The 16,503-nt window shown below is 36.1% G+C and overlaps 1 protein-coding gene across 2 annotated transcripts in view; it reads right to left on the reverse strand.

Annotated features, from left to right (window-relative positions):
• Positions 1–16,503, reverse strand: part of DOCK8 (dedicator of cytokinesis 8) — a 225,805-nt gene that overhangs the window by 75,880 nt on the left and 133,422 nt on the right. For both annotated transcript variants that reach the window (XM_044659337.1, XM_044659328.1), the window contains 2 exons: positions 13,046–13,159; positions 3,797–3,952 (listed from right to left, as the gene is read on the reverse strand). In XM_044659337.1, coding sequence (XP_044515272.1) covers positions 3,797–3,952; positions 13,046–13,159 — 270 coding nt within the window. The remainder of the gene's footprint in view (positions 1–3,796; positions 3,953–13,045; positions 13,160–16,503) is intronic.

Genomic DNA, 16,503 nt, shown 5'->3' on the forward strand with positions numbered 1-16,503 from the left:
TTTAGAAACGAAACTGGATATTGGTTCCAAGGCAGAAGAGTGGTAAGGCTTGGGCATTGGGTGTTAAGTGACTTGCTTGCCTAGAGTCACACAGTTGATGTAATTAATAGGTGGGTCAAGGGCCTTATGCTGGTAATAGGCTGGACAGGTGGAAAGCCTGGTTGCCAAGGATGGAATGAGTAGTACCCAGGCTGAGCTTGCTACTTGTTATAAATGTCCAATATCCAGTTTTGTTTCTAAAATGGAAGAGTTTTTTAGTGCATTTTAGAAAAATACATAGGATTATAAGGAAAATCAGTTATATTGAAATCAAGGATCCAACCCAGGTAACTGATTGACAAGAGAAAATCTCACTGACACCTGGCCCCTTTAAGCTAACAGATTACCAGCTCCTTTCCTACTGAGGAAGCAGCTTCCTATTGGTGAATCAAAGGCTGACAGGGAGTGGATGTTGAACTTCCTGCCCTTCAGCAATGGAGTTTGTTTCAGCCCAAACTGCTCAGAACCCTTCCTATTGCCTGTTCTCCTTGGCCTTAGATGGTAGGCAAATAACCACAGAATTCTCTGGTTAAGGCTAAGGGGTTTATTGATAACAGAGTAAGGGAACAAGGCAGTGGCAAGAGGAAGTACTGGGACCTTATCTGACTAAAGGCTGCTATGGATCTTGTCTGGATGGTTTTCTGCTGTCCTGGGTCAGAGTGATGAGGTTTCTGGTTGATAAATAAAGTTGTTCTTGGACTAAATTTTGCCAGTGATGATAATAATATTATTGAGTTGCACTAGAAGATAGATCTTAACCCCTACTCTATTCTATTCTTGGCCTAAAGCTACCCACGTTCTCACTCCCCCCAACCCGGGGCCCAAGGTGGGGTAAGGGGTAAATGAGTGGTCAGGGCGAAATCAGGTAAGAACCAAACCCAGCCCTGGGTCTCCAGGGCTTTATATACTCTTGGCTCAACTGGCAGTTGGTACTTTGCCCTATATCTCATGCCACCATCAACATTCCATCCAGGGCAACTGACAGGTTGCCCCCAAGCCAAGATGGCAAGGTTAAAAATCCTATATTATATTAGGAAGTATCTGAGATCATGTTTGATCTCAGGACCTCCCATCTCCAGGCTTGGGTCTCTGATCCACGGAGCCACCTAGCTGCCCCCTCTAAAATGCATTTTTAAAAACATGATTCTGAGAAGGGGTCCACAGGCTTCACAAGAATGTCCCATCAGGGTAGTTACCCCAAAGGTCCATGACATGAAAAAATTTGAAGAACTCTTGTAATCTAAAATCCAGGTTCTGAATGTGACTGAATACCTTCTGAATTCCACTACATTGGAACAAGATGACTTCCCAATTTCACTAAAGCATAGGAAATTCTTGTGTGTTTTTCCAAGCATATTTCATGCAGCATCTAATATCTTGATAAGAGTCATTTGCTGAAGGAATGATGAGGATGACGCAAAGCCAGCAACCCTTGGACTTGGTTTTTAGTTCCTAGTGGCTTAGTGGGAAACAGGTGTGTGTGTGTGTGTATAAGGACTTAAAACAATAGCCACTGGCAATGTTTCCCCAAATTCAGTCACTGGTAAGGCCCAAGATCTTCTCTGGGCATAAATTAGAGTAAAAGAAATATATTTGGTATTTCTGATTAAAAAGAAGATTTAGTTCAATGAATCCAGGTCTAGATTATAGGATTTGGCTTGAATGGTTCTAAGTTTTTTTATCTTTTAAAACTAAGACAAAATTCCATTTTGGTGTTAACAATCAGATCCTTTAGGCAGTGCCTGACCTCAATACAGGCAAGTCCTTTCTTCTGTCTTGGGCTATATTCCTTTATTCCTTTTAAAGGAAGTTCTACTTAAAAAAATAAACAAACCACCAGGCTCCCAAATTTGGTCACTTCACTCAAGCTCTCATTTCTCCTTAACATTTATTTATTTATTTATAAGTTCATTCCTTTCTCTGGTAATATGTGAATAGCTCTGTGTGTGTAATAGTGTGTCTGTATGTGTGTGTGTGTGTGAGAGAGAGAGATAATGTGTTAATGCCACTGGACTACAATGCTTCAAAAGAAGACATTTTTGGTGCTCTTCTAATCAAATTCCCTTGAATGAGGTATAAGATAGGCCTATGTAGTTAGAGGCAGAGTGGATAGAGCACTTGGCTTAGAGTTAAGAAGACCTGGATTCAGGTCCTGTCCCAGAATTAAATGGCTGTTACACTGGATAAATCACCTAAACTTCTCAATGTCAGTTTCTTTGTATAATAAAGCTACTAATAATATTTACCTTGTATTTTTGTTTTGAGGATCTGAAGGAGGTAATGTTTGTAAAATGATCTGCAAATCCTAGAGTGCTCTAAAAAAGTGTACTATAGGGGGCAGCTGGGTAGCTCAGTGGATTGAGAGCCGGGCCTAGAGACGGGAGGTCCTAGGTTCAGATCCGGCCTCAGATACTTCCCAGCTGTGTGACCCTGGGCAAGTCACTTGACCCCCATTGCCTACCCTTACCACTCTTCCACCTATAAGTTAATACACAGAAGTTAAGGGTTTAAAAAATTTAAAAAAAAAAAAGTGTACTATGTTATAGAAAACAGTGTGATGATGAGGTTTCAGTCTCATTAGAAGACTTAAGTGTTCACATTTAAATATCATTGTCCTTATTAATTTGACATTATACTTTTTTTATCACTTTTCTTAACTTAAAAAGGTCATGAAAAATCACAAACATTTCACTATACAAAAAACAACAAAAAAGAGGATTGTAAATGAGACTGTGAACTTTTTACCTAGTTTGTTTTTTTAATTTTTAAATTTTATTTTTTAACTAGTTTGTTTTTAAGTATACAGTTTTAAGTGTATTTCAACTTAATAAGGTATAAACAAAATTGTCCTATTCGTATCCTCCTCTAAATGTCATTCTGTTAGGGGGCAGCTGGGTAGCTCAGTGGATTAAGAGCCAGGCCTAGAGATGGGAGGTCCTAGGTTCAAATCTGGCCTCAGACACTTCCCAGCTGTGTGACCCTGGGCAAGTCACTTGACCCCCATTGCCTAGCCCTTACCACTATTCTGCCTTGGAACCAATACACAGTATTGATTCCAAGACTGAAGGTAAGGGTTTAAAAAGTAATTTAAAAAAATGTCATCCTGCTTTCTTCAGTATATTTTTAAAATGTTTCACATGTTCCTTTCTCTCTCTTTCTTAATTCTTTTCTCTCTTTTTTCCCATTCTGTAATATGATTCCCTAATTTACTTTTTCCTAGAACCCTCTGCTGGGATGAACATTCAAGTAACTCGGAAAAGTTTCATAATTTCTTTATCTCTTATCTATTGGGGAAAGATAAAGGAATTCAGGAAGAAGGTTGGAAATTAGGCTAGACAGGGTTAAGTGATGAGCCTCAGACTTAAATTAGTTTCTTCAACTTCACTGAAGGAAAGGATTTCCTAAAGCATGTCATGGCTGCTGGGACCTGTGAGATATGGAAGGCATGAATCCATCCCATGATCATTTATGAGCTCATGATGCAGTAAATTAAAGAAATAAAGAATGAGGAATAAAGAATAGAAATAATGGGGGCAGCTGGGTGGCTCAGTGGCTAGAGAGCCTAGAGATGGGAGGTCCCAGGTTTAGATCTGGCCTCCGAAACTTCCTAGCTGTGTGACCCTGGGCAAGTCACTAAAACCCTATTGCCTAGCTCTTACCATTCTTCTGCCTTGGAACCATTAAACAGTATCAGTTCTAAGATGGGAGGTAAGAGTTAAAAAAAAATAGAAATATTTTTTTTCTATGAGTTGGTTACCTGTGAAGAGATAGAGGGGTTGGGAGATGCTGGAGCATTGTCAGGAGCCATGAAGAAGAGGTTCAGGTTGAGGTAATGTTCATGGCTGCAAAGGATTCTTAGAAACTCCAGCCTCATGGAAATCAGAGTTGGCAGGTTATTGAGCTTGGCTGACAGCTGGAAGAAAAAATGAGGAGAGGACAGAATTGTTTGTTACTAGGGGAATGGAGTTGAGTTTGAACATCATGAGAAATGTTCTTTCTCCCCAAATCAAAGCAGCCAATTTCACAAACATTAATGGGACGGTGCAACAGATGGTGCACTGTGTAGGACAGGGAAGCCCAATATGTTTCCATCCATTAACTATTCCTTTAATGATTTCAGCTTGACAGAACTCCAAAATGAAGATCCCTTTCTCTGTTGGAGAATAAACCATAAAGACATGACAAACCTGTTTGGAAAATAATCATGAGGTATTTTTTCACTGTAACATAATTATTTTTTACAAAAACCCTACTGTGTCTGAGAAACTAAATGAAAGGAGTCAGCCCCACACTGGGCCACACAAAAGTACTTGGTATTATGACTTGATCATTTTAATGCTGCAACGATTCTTTTGTAGTTTCTAATTAAAGGCCCCACTGGTAAATTCAGAAACAGGCTCACAGGATGGCAAAATCAAAGCGGTTAGAAAAATATGCTATTTGTGAAAAATGGCAAATAGCTTGCATAAAAGTCAGAGAGTAGGAAGAGGAGTTTTCATTTTAACAAATTAATAAAGGAAAAAATTGGGAGGACTTATGGGGGAGACTCACCTCTCTAACCCTTTGAAAACCAAATAAACTATGAAAACAGAAAGCTCACACAGGTTTGAAACAAAGCAAGTGTTCTAGTCTCCCACTATTCCTTGTCCATCTGAAGTTGGAAGCCACCAACACTGGGTGCTGTGATTGTGTTATTATATGAATGTAGGGCAGGGCTCAGTAATCTCTTTGACAGGATGGCAGATTCAGAGCTAGAAGGGAATTCAGAAGTCCACGAGAATGACTTTCTCATTTTATAGAAGAGAAAACAGAGGGTCAGATAGTCTAAACTTTTGTGCCAACAGAAAGGTCAGACAATGTTACTGAGCACCAATGGCAGGTCTCTATCACAGAAGCAGAGAATAATAAATTCACAAAAGACTTCAGGCAGCATGGATCCCTAAAAAAGATGGATTTGAAGTGGGAGGACCTGAATTCAAATCCTAAATCTCTTACTTACTACCTGAATTTTCTTGGGTAAATCTTTTCATTTTCCAAGACTTCAATTTCATCCTTTATAAAATTAGTTGGAGGCAGCTAGGTAACACAGTGAAAAGCAAGTTAGGTCTGGAGTTGGGGTGTCCTGGGTTCAGATCTGACCTCAGACACTTCTGAGCTATAAAACCCTTGGCAAGTCACTTAAATTCAATTGTCTAGCCCTTCCCACTCTTCTGCCTTGGCATTGGTACTTAGTAACTATTCTAAGACAGAAGGTAAGAGAGTAAAAAAAAACAAAACAAAACAAATCTGGATGACTGATAGGGTTTTTTTAGTTTTCCCACCACAGAGATAATCTATCACAACCCTCTCCTATCAAAGAGGAGGAAAATAAAGATGAGAGAGATTAAGTGATTTGTAAAAGGTCCTGCAACTAGTTAATAGGAGAAGAAGGAGGAGGATATAGTCCTCTAGACTCCCAATTGCTTTTCTCACTATAGAAGAGAAAGGAGAGAGAAGAAAATCAAAGAAAACTAAGATAGACAAAGAAAAAATTAGGAAAAAAAAGAGATGAAAGGAAGGGAAAAGAAAAAGAGATATATAGCTTCAAGTTTTCCTCTATGGCTCCCATGTCATCAGTGATCTAACCTTGGCCCAGGATCATAAGGAAATGGCAAACCACCCCAATATTTTTGCCAAGAAAATCCCAAAAGTTTCAAAGAGTTGGACATGACTAAAATGACTCAACAAGAAGAATCACAAGACTTTGGGCTTAAAGGGACATTAGAGAATCAGCTTCCATGAGCTTACTTTCTTCACTGCTTTGCAAGGAGGGAAGGTGAGGTGCAGTGAAAAGATCAGTGGATTTGAAGTCAGAAAACTTCGCTTTCTATTTCAATTCTCCCTCTTAATTAGCTGTGTGAAAGAACTGAGGATGTACAGCCTGGAGAAGTTAGATTTCAAGTACTTGGAAGACTGTCACATGGAAGAAAGGTTAGATTTGTTCTGCTTGGTCTCGGGGGAAGAACTAGGCAGGAAGGGTTAGCCTTGGGGCATAATGGGTTCCACCTCACTGTAGGTCTTTCAGTAAAGGCTGATGAACTAGTTAGGTGCACAGCAGTGGGGATTCTATTTTGGAGAATGGATTGCTCTAGAAGGCTGCAAGAGGTTGTTCCTTTTAAAAACAAACAAATAAAGAAACCCTTAATTTCTGTCTTATTTTCTTCTGACATGCCTGGGGTCCCATAGCAAAAAAAGTTTCTGAGGCCAAATTTGAACCTAAGACCTCACGTCTCTAGGTTTGGCTCTCTATTCACTGTGCTACCTCGCTGCCCCAAGAGGTCTTTTCCAACTCTGAAATTCTGTGATGTTGTGATGCTGTGATCTTGGGCCAATCAGTTAATGTGTGAATCTCCCAGATTTCTTGAGGAGAGTCATCCTAGGACTGTCCTGATCACTTGAGACAATGTTAGGGAAAGCAATGGACAAGCCTTAAATTGCTATGTAGATGTCAATTATTATTATGTCAAAGTGGTCACCTAACCTCCCTGCCTCCACTCCCCTATATCCACTGATGAGAAGCCAACTTTGGGTATAAAACAGCATTCCAGGATCTTTTTGCATCAGATCAAAACATCTTTCTCAATAAAGATTTAACTTAAATTTCAATGAAAACTATAACCTGTGATTCCAAATATCAAAAAAAGGAAGTATGAGAGAAAATACAAAGAACAATTTCTCTCCTACACCTGCCTACACATTCTGGAATCCTTTTGGTGGAATTCTGGAGGCTGCAGGAGAAAGGAAATTCTTTTCACATGTGTGTGGCAAATAAGAATTCCTCAATAAGACTCATGATAGTCTTTACAAATACAGTTGTGTGCCTTTAAAAAAATGTATGGCTCAAGACTGAGAGGAAAAGAAAAATTTTGAACCTGAATTATTCAATTCCTTGAACTTTAAATTTTGCAGACCTATTCAGATGCTATTTTCATGAATTTTTTAAAAATCCTTACCTTCCATCTTAGAATCAATACTATGTACTGGTTCTAAGGCAGAAGAGTGGTAAGGGCTAGGCAATGGGGGGGTCAAGTGACTTGCCCAGGGTAACACAGCTAGGAAGTGTCTTAGGCCACATTTGAACCCCGGACCTCCTGTCTCTGGACCTGATTCTCAATCAACTGAGCCGCCTAGTTGCCCTTGATTTTCATGAAATTTTTTCTCTTTGATCAGTTGAAGAGAGAAGGCTACTTCCTAATTAAAGTGGCTGCAAGTTAATTTGATGATGCCTTGGTGATTATTTGGTTGCCACAGCTATGTAGCATGAGAAACAATATTAACTACTGAAGTGTTTGAAACCCAGATCTTTATTCATTTAATACCTGTTCTGTTCTGCCACTGAAAATCAATCTATTCCTAATCATTTATTAAGCATTTACTATGGGTTCGGGAGAGCAGTTAGGTGACTCAGTTAAACCTGAGTTCGAATCCAGTCTCAGACTCTTACTGGCCTTGTGACTCTACACAAATTACTAACTGTAGTTAGTAATTTATCCAGTTAATTCTAGTTGCCTTAGTTTCTTTATCTGGAAAATGAATAGAGGAATGGAATGGCAAATCAATTCAGTATCTTTGCCAATAAAACCCCCAAAAGGGTCATGATATGATTGAAATGAATGAACAACAACAGGGACTCTGATGGGCACTGTGATGCAAATATAAAAATGAGACAATTCTTGTCTTGAAGAAGCTGACATGCTCTTTGAGGACAGCAAATGGTTGCAGTCAGAAACAAAGCTACACAGGGGTGGAGCAATTAAAGTTGGAACACCTCAAACCAACCTTAAAATAGGTCCTCAAAACAACTGAAGTCAGAGATCCAACAAGGAGATGGAGTGAAGAATTTCCTCTGTGGGAAAATGACTTGAAAGGTAGGCAGAGAGAGTTGATTTTCATGGATAAGGGGGAGCTGGAAGTAAAACTGCATGCAAAAGTGTGCATGCTGACCACCTCACACCTATTGCACCAGCTTCCAAGTCTGGGCATAGGGTAACTTTGGGATCCTAGGACTTTGCTTAAGCCAATAGCAGCTGACCCCTCACCCACCCCTTGAAGTCTCAAGCACTGTTACCCATCTACCAGGAGGACCCAATTCATTAGTGTTTGGCCCTTACAAGATTGTGGTGAAGCTCCTAGACCCAGGGCAAAATAGCTCACAGTATAATAGCCTTACAAGCCACAGCAGAAGAGAGAAAAAAATTAATTTTCAGAAATACCAGTCCACAGGCAACAAAGGCTGGGAAAATGAGGAAATAGCAAAAGAAACCCTAAACCATAGAAAATTTTTACAGAGACAAAGAGCAAGTTACTGATTAAGTAAGGTAAAGTGAGAGCAAAGCAACCACATGTAAAACTTCAAAGAAAAATGGAATTCAGTCTTGGGCACTAGAAAGAGTTCAAAAAGGAATTAAAAAATCATATAAGAGGAGTGTAGAAGAAAAATGGGGAAAAGAAATGAAAGTAATACAAAAAGAAAATAAGTTTAAAATGCAAAATTGGTCAAGAGGGAAAAGAGGCACAAAAATCTAATGAAGAAAAGAGTTCTATGAAAAGAAGAATTCACAAACTGGAAAAAGATTTAAAAATTCAATGAATAAAAGAGTGCTATGAAAAGTAGAATGGACCAAGTAGCAAAGGAAGATCCAAGGTCATAGAAGAAAATCAAGTCTTTAAAAATTAGTATAGGGCAAATGGAAGCTAATGACTTCATGAGACATCAAGAAACAATAAAACAAAATCAGAAGGATGAAAAAATAGAAGAAAATATAAAATATCTCATTAAGAAACAAGTGACCTCAAAAAGAGATCCAAGAGAGACAATCTAAGAATTATTGGACTACCTAACAATCATGATTAAAAATAAAAAGCCTAGAAATATCAAAGAAAACTGCCTTGATATTCTTTTTTTTTAGACTATGAATTCATTTTATTTGTAAATTTCTTGACTCATATACATTCAAGGCATGGGGTTTGGGTTAATAGAATTTTATCATATTATGTGAATAATTCAATCATTCAAAGTACAGGATTAAAAGGGAAAAACAAGATGAAGGGGAATACACATATGGTCATCATCACTGTGAATGTAAATGGGATGAATTCATCCATAAAACAGAAATACATTTGAGGCAGATAGTCACACACAGATTAAAGATAAGGAGATGGAAGAGAATCAATTGGGCTTCAATTGAGATAAAAAAAAAAAAAAGCAAGAGCAGCAGTCATGATCTCAGCCAAAGCAAAAAATAGTTCTAATTAAAAGAGATACAGAAGGTAATTACATCTTGATAAAAGGTAATATAGACAATGAAGTAATAACAATACTTAACATACATGCATGAAAAGGCATAGCCTACAGATTTAAAAAAATTATTTTAAAACCCTAATCTCTTTTATATATATATATATCCTTCTATATTAATTGTATTAGTTACAGGGCTAGGCAATGGGGGTTAAGTGACTTGCCCAGGTCACACAACTAGGAAGTGTCTGAAGCCTACATATTTTTTAAAGGAGAAACTAAAGGAGCTTAAGGAGGAAATAGAAATAAAACAATATTGGTAAGGGACCTCAACCTCCCCCTATCAGAACTAGATAAATCTAACAAAAAAAAAAAAACCAAGAAAGAAGTAAAGGAAGAGAGTAAAATTTTAGAAAAATTAGATTTAATATATATGTGAAGAAAATTGAATGAGGATAAAAAGAAATATACCTTCTTTTGAATAGCAGATGGTACATACACAAAAATTGACTAAAGTGATAACATTTATACAACCTAGTGGAATTACCTGTCATCTCTGGGAGGGAGGAGGGAAGAAGGGAGGGATGAAAAATGAATTCTGTAAACATGGAAAAATATATAAAAATAAAAATTAAATTTTAAATAAAAAATTTTTAAAATTGACCATGTGATAGGGCATAAAAACCTCATGCAGAAAAACAGAAGTAATAAATGAAACTTTTTCAGATCATAATATAATAAAAATTATAATCAATAAGTGTTCATGGAAAGACAAATTAAAAATTAATCAGGCCAAGAACAAATCATAGAAATAATCACTGACTTCACTAAAGAGAATGACAATAAGGAGACAGCATATCAAATTTTATAGGATACAGACAAAGCAGTACTCAGAGAAAAACTTATATCCTGAATGCGTATATCAATAAAATAGAGAAAAAGCAGAATGAATTCGCCTTGCAACTAAAATAATTAGGAAAAACAGAAAATAAAAATCTCTAAGTCTAAATTGGAAATCCTGAACATCAAAGGAGAAATTAATAAAATTGAAAGTAAAAGAACTATTGAATTAATAAGACTAGGGTTGGCTCTATAAAAAAAATAAAATAGGTACAGTGTTGATTACATTAATTTTGATTTAAAAAAAGGAAAGAAGAGAATCAAATTACCAGTATGAAAAATGAAATGGTGAGTTCACCTCCAATGAAGAGGAAATTAAAATGATAATTAGAAGCTATTTTGCCCAATTATATGACAACAAATTTGAAGATCTAGGTGAGATAGATGAATATTTATAGAAATCTAAATTTCCTAGATTAACAAAAGAGGAAATAGAATACTTAAATAATATCATCTCAGAAAAAGAAATTGAACAAGCCATAAATGAACTCCCTAAGAAAAAATCCTGAGGGCCAATAAATCACAAGTAAATCCTATCAAACATTTAAAGAACAATTAATCCCAATACTATATAAACTATTTGGAAAAATAAGCAAAGGGGTCCTATCAAATTCTTTTTATGACACAAATATGGTGCTGATACCAAGTCAGAAGACCAAAAACAGAGAAAGAAAATTACAGACTAATTTTCTTAATTGATATTGATGCAAAAAATCTTAAATAAAATACTAGCAAAGAGACTATACCAATATATCAGAAGGATTATTCACTAAGACTGGGTGGAATTTATACCATGAATGCAAGGCTGGTGTTTTTTAGGAAAACTATCAGCATAATTGGCCATATCAGTAACTAAACTAACAGAAATTACATGATTGTCTCAATAGATACAGAAAAAGCCTTTGACAAAATACAACACCCATTCCTATTAAAAACACTAGAAAGCATTAGGAATAACAGAGTCTTTCCCTAAAATAAGTAGTATCTATCTAAAATCTTTATCAAGTATCATCTGCAATAGGGATGAGTTAGAAGTCTTCCCTGTAAGATCAGGAGTGAAACAAGGATGCCCATGAATACCACTATTATTTAATATCATACTAGAAATGGTTTTAATGTTTTTTCAAATTTTTATTTTTAAATATTTTTCCATGTTTCCATGATTCATTTTCTTTCTCTCCCCTTTACCCTTCTCCCCCTTCCCAGAGCCAACAAACAATTCCACTGGGTTTGAACTATAAATATTAGCTTTAGCAATAAGAGAAGAAAAAAGAAAATGAAGGAGTTAAAGTAGGCAAAGAGGAAACTAAACTATCACTTTTTGCGGATGATATGATGGTATACTTAGAAAATCCTACAAAAATCAGTAAAAAAAATTAGTTGAAATAATGAATAATGAGCAAAGTTGCAGGACACAAAATAAACCCACATAAATCATTAGTGTGTGTGTGTGTGTGTGTGTGTGTGTGTGTGACACACACACACACACACACACACATATATATATATATTTCCAACAAAGTTCAGCAGCAAGAGTTAGAGAGAGAAATTCCATTTAAAATTACTCTAGCCAATATAAAATACTTGGAAATGTATTTTCCAAGACAAATACAAGAATTACATGAACACAATTACAAAAATACTTTTCACACAGATAAAGTTAGAAACAAACTGGGAAAAATTTTTATAACAAATTTCTCTGATAAAGGCCTTATTTCTCAAATATATAAAGAATTAAATCAAATTTATAAGAATATAAGTCATTCTCCAATTGAAGAATGGTCAAAGGACATGAATAAGAAGTTTTCAGATGAAGAAATAAAAGCTATCGATAATCATATGAAAAAATGTTCTAAATCCCTCTTGATTAAAGAAATGCAAATTAAAACAACTCTGAGGTCCCAACTCACACCTATTAGATTGTCTAATATGACAGTAAATGAAAATGATAAATATTGGAGGAGATATGGCAAAATTGGGACACTAATGCACAGGTGGAGTTGTGAGCTAATCCAAACATTCTGGAGGGCAAATTGGAATTATATCCAAAGGGCCATAAAACAATACATACCCTTTGATTCAGTAATACTAATACTAGTTCTATATCCAGGCCAGATTTTTAAAAAGGAGGAAAGATGTATTTGTACAAAAATATTTATAGCTGTTCTTTTTGTGGTGGAAAAGAATAAAAAATTGAGGAGATGCCCATCAGTTGGGGAATGGTTGAACAAATTGTGTTTTATGATGGTGATGAACTACTATTGTGCTGTAAGGAATGATGAAAAGAATAATTTCAGAAAGAGCTGGAAAGACCTACATGAACTGATGCAGAATAAAATAAGCAGAACTAGGAAACATTGTACACAGCACTGGCAATATTATAGAATAAGCAACTGTGATAGACTTAGCTATTATTGGCAATACAATGATCCAGGAGAATTCTGAGGGATTTATGACAAAGAATGCTATCCAGAGGAAAAAATGTTGGAGTTAGAATGCAGATGAAAGCGTAGGATTTTTCAATTGTTTATTTGGATTTATGTTTTGGGAATTTGGTTTTATAAGATTACTCACTTACAAAAATGAATAATATAGAAATTAAAAAAAAAAAGAAACATAGCTATCCATCAAATAAAAAAAATCAATTAGTCACTGCCCAAAGCAGTACCACAACCTCATATAGGTATCTGGGGGTCAATGTCAAATTTGGGGCTGCCCAAGACCTAGTCAGAAATCCTCCCCAACCCCCTGCTATTGTTATATGCACCATAATTATTTCTTAGGTCCTATTAATATATTTACATGGTTACCATCCAAAGTCATGCTTACCTGATTACAATAGTGTTTGATCAGGTTAAACACAAAGCCCCGATCCATTAGGGAAAGAAGGTCATAGAGGAAGAAAGCCAGGCTGATGTTGATTTTTTCTGCTTGATCATTTTCCTTTAAAAGAGACAAAAGACAATAATTTTGATATAAGTAGTATTGAAATGAGTAGGTCACTAGCTTCTATTAGCTCTGCCATAGGTTCTCTGGGGGTCTTTTAGTAAATTGTTTAATCTTTCTGGGGACCAATTTTTCCAGTCAGGGTAACTTAAAGCAGCTATGCCTGAGAAGCTATGAAGTTTGGGATGAAATTGTCAGCACTATGAGTCGCATGATTCCACATGTAAAAATCTACATCAGATTGCTTACAGTCTCAGGAATGGGGAGGGGAGGAAGGGAGAGAATCTAGAACTCAAGATGAAAAAAGTGTTAAAATTTGTTTTTTCATGTAAATGGGGAGAAAACAAAATATTAATTTAAAAAGCTATAGGTCTTCTCAGAAGAGAGGGTGAGGAAAATGTCAATAATCCAGTGGTCAAAATATGACATGAGTTATTTTGAAAAGAAGAGATTCATGGTTTATACTGACTACATAATGAAATAAACCAGAGTACAACCTAGAAATCCAGAAACGTAATGATTCAAAATCAAACTGAGACACACTAATTTTGGTACTAGACAATGAAATATTTAGATTGTTAATTTATGGGAAAGATCTTTAAAAAGTCTATCTGGTAAAGATTGAGATGGATCTCAGAATGTCAGTCAATTAACAAGCTTATGTTAAATGCTTGTTATTTATTAAATGCTGCCATGTGGCAGGCACTGTACTAAATGCTAGAGATACAAAGAAAAGCTAAGAATAACATTCCCTGCTCTCAATATTATATTATTTAATTTTCTTTAAGAATCTTACCTTCTGTCTTAGAATCAATACTAAATATTGGTTCCAAAACAGAAGAGCAGTAAGGGCGAGGCAATGGGGGTTAAGTGACTTGTTCAGGATCATCCATCTAGGAAGTGTCTGAGAACAGATTTGAACCCAGGACTGCTGAGCCACCTAGTTGCCCTCTCAATATTATTTTAGATGATGATGATGATAATTTTTTGTTCTATGGTACCTTGGTGAAAGTGAGTCTGGATAAGGAAATTGCTCCTAACAAAATAGATCAGCTCCTGTTCTGCAACTCGCAGTCTTTGGGAACATCCTTGGGATACTAAGAAGTTAAGTAACTTTCCAAAAGTCACATGGCCAATAGAAGTAAGTCAGAGAAAAAGCTTGAACCTTAGACTTAACTGTCTATCTACTTTGTCATGAAACTCCTCAGAAATTTTATAATAATATCTTATGTCATCAAGATAATAATTATTGACTTTGGTTTTTACATCACTATTATTTCTTATTAACCTTCCAACGCCCACCCCGTCCTATGAAGCTTTCCTTGTAACAACAAACAAAAAGGCACAGCCAGCTAACTTAGCTGCCATGTTTGACAGTGTACATCATATGCTGCATTCCATAATTGTAGTCCCTACTTTACTACTCAGTAAAGAAAACTGGATTTCCTCTCATTTCTGTAGGATGTACATTATTCAGGATTTATTTTTTCCATTAGATAAAAGGTTTGGGGTAACACAAACTACATGAAGTCAGGGTGGGGGAAATTTGATGGCGTCCTGTCACTCCTGTTCTTTGCTTGTCAGATATTCTGTTTTTAATGTTTATGTCCCTTATGGTAATGAATACATTTATAGTCATAAATCAGTTTCCTGGGATCTTTGCAAAAGAATCACTTTAAGATATTTTCTTTTCACTATGATATCCCAGACTACAGTTTCCAACAGGGCCAACTAGTCAGTCAGCTTGAGGAATCCATAATCAAGTTACAAAGGCATCTATAGGGAAGCCTCAGAAGTAATCAAAACTTGAATATTTATTACCCTCTTCCTGGATGACCTTAAGTTAGTCATGACCTCTTTGGGTCTATGAAATGAAGGAGCTGGCTTAGACTGGTCCAAATGTTCCTTCCAGATCTAAATATAGGATTCTAGGAAGCATTGTACAGCTGCTTCATTTTTATTTTCAAACTGTTTGTCTTTTGTTGAAAAGCTGAGGAAATGGCAAGGAAACTCAAAAAACCTAAAATTTCCATTTCTAGCTCTGGGGCATCAAGGATAGCAAGGAACAGGCCATCTTTCTTTTATATCCTATTAAATGTGCCTTAATATATATCAGGTAGGTGGCACAGTGTATAGAGTACCAAGGCTAGAGTCAGGAAGACTCATCTTCCCTGAGTTCAAGCCTGGTGTTAGATATTTACTAGCTGTGTGATTCTGGGCAAGCTGCTTAACCCTTTTAGTCTCAATTTTTTCATCTGTCAAATGAGCTGGAGAAGGAAATGGCAAACCACTCCAGTATCTTTGCCAAGAAAACCCTAAATGAGGTCATGAAGAGCAAGACATGACTGATAATGCCTGAAGAATAATATAATGATTCGGTCAAATTAGGCTCTCACATTCTTGAATATATAAAAGAATGTTATGTTTTTACTAATCTAATGTATTTTAAGCCTGGGCTAGCTCTTTCATCACAGGAAGAGTCTAGATAGCTATGAGCATGCTTGATATGGAATCAGGAAGGTCTGAATCCATCATTGGATGTTTGTTTATATTAGAACCTAGTCAAATCACTTAACTTCTGAGAGGCTCACAACTTTCCAGTCAATAAAATGTGGATAATAAAAGCAACTACTTCCTAGGCTAATGGTGAGGCTCAAATGAGATGATTCAATTAAAATAATTTGAAAATCTTAAAGTGTTATTTCAATGTCATCTATTATTAGTATCAATTAGTAAAATCATTCACTTGGAGACCAGAAGAACTGAGTTTGAACTGGGAAGAACTTCAGATGCTAATTTTATGATGCTAAGCAAGTCTCAACCTCTGGGAGATTCAATTTCTCAATATGTAAAATGGAGAAAATGAATACATCTATGATAAAGGATTAGTGTGGGGTTCAAAGCTATTAACATACATAAATCACTATGAAAACCTGAAGGTATTATTTAAATATCATGGATTATGAATTTTTTTTGTTGTTAACAGTATTTAGTTCTCTATTCCACATTGCAACTTTCCCCATCAGTTTCTTATATTGTGGGTTGGCATAAGAAATTAAATGGGAATTTGGGGAGAGTTTTGTGGAAGTCACGGATGACATATGAAAGCCAGCAGATGACACAGAAAAATTTTAGAAACTCAGAAATGAATAATCTTAAAATTATAATAAAGTACTATAAACACCCCATAAAAGAAAAAGAAAAAAATCAGACTTCTCTGACATGAAGGGAAGGCCAAAAAACTTTATGTGGATTTTCTAAATCACAGGGATGCAGAGACTCTAACCCCTATGATGTGGAAGGGATAACTGTACCTAGTATGTGATACTGGGTAAATCATT

Source organism: Gracilinanus agilis, chromosome 1 (genome assembly GCF_016433145.1).
Source record: "Gracilinanus agilis isolate LMUSP501 chromosome 1, AgileGrace, whole genome shotgun sequence".
Lineage (NCBI taxonomy): Eukaryota > Metazoa > Chordata > Mammalia > Didelphimorphia > Didelphidae > Gracilinanus > Gracilinanus agilis.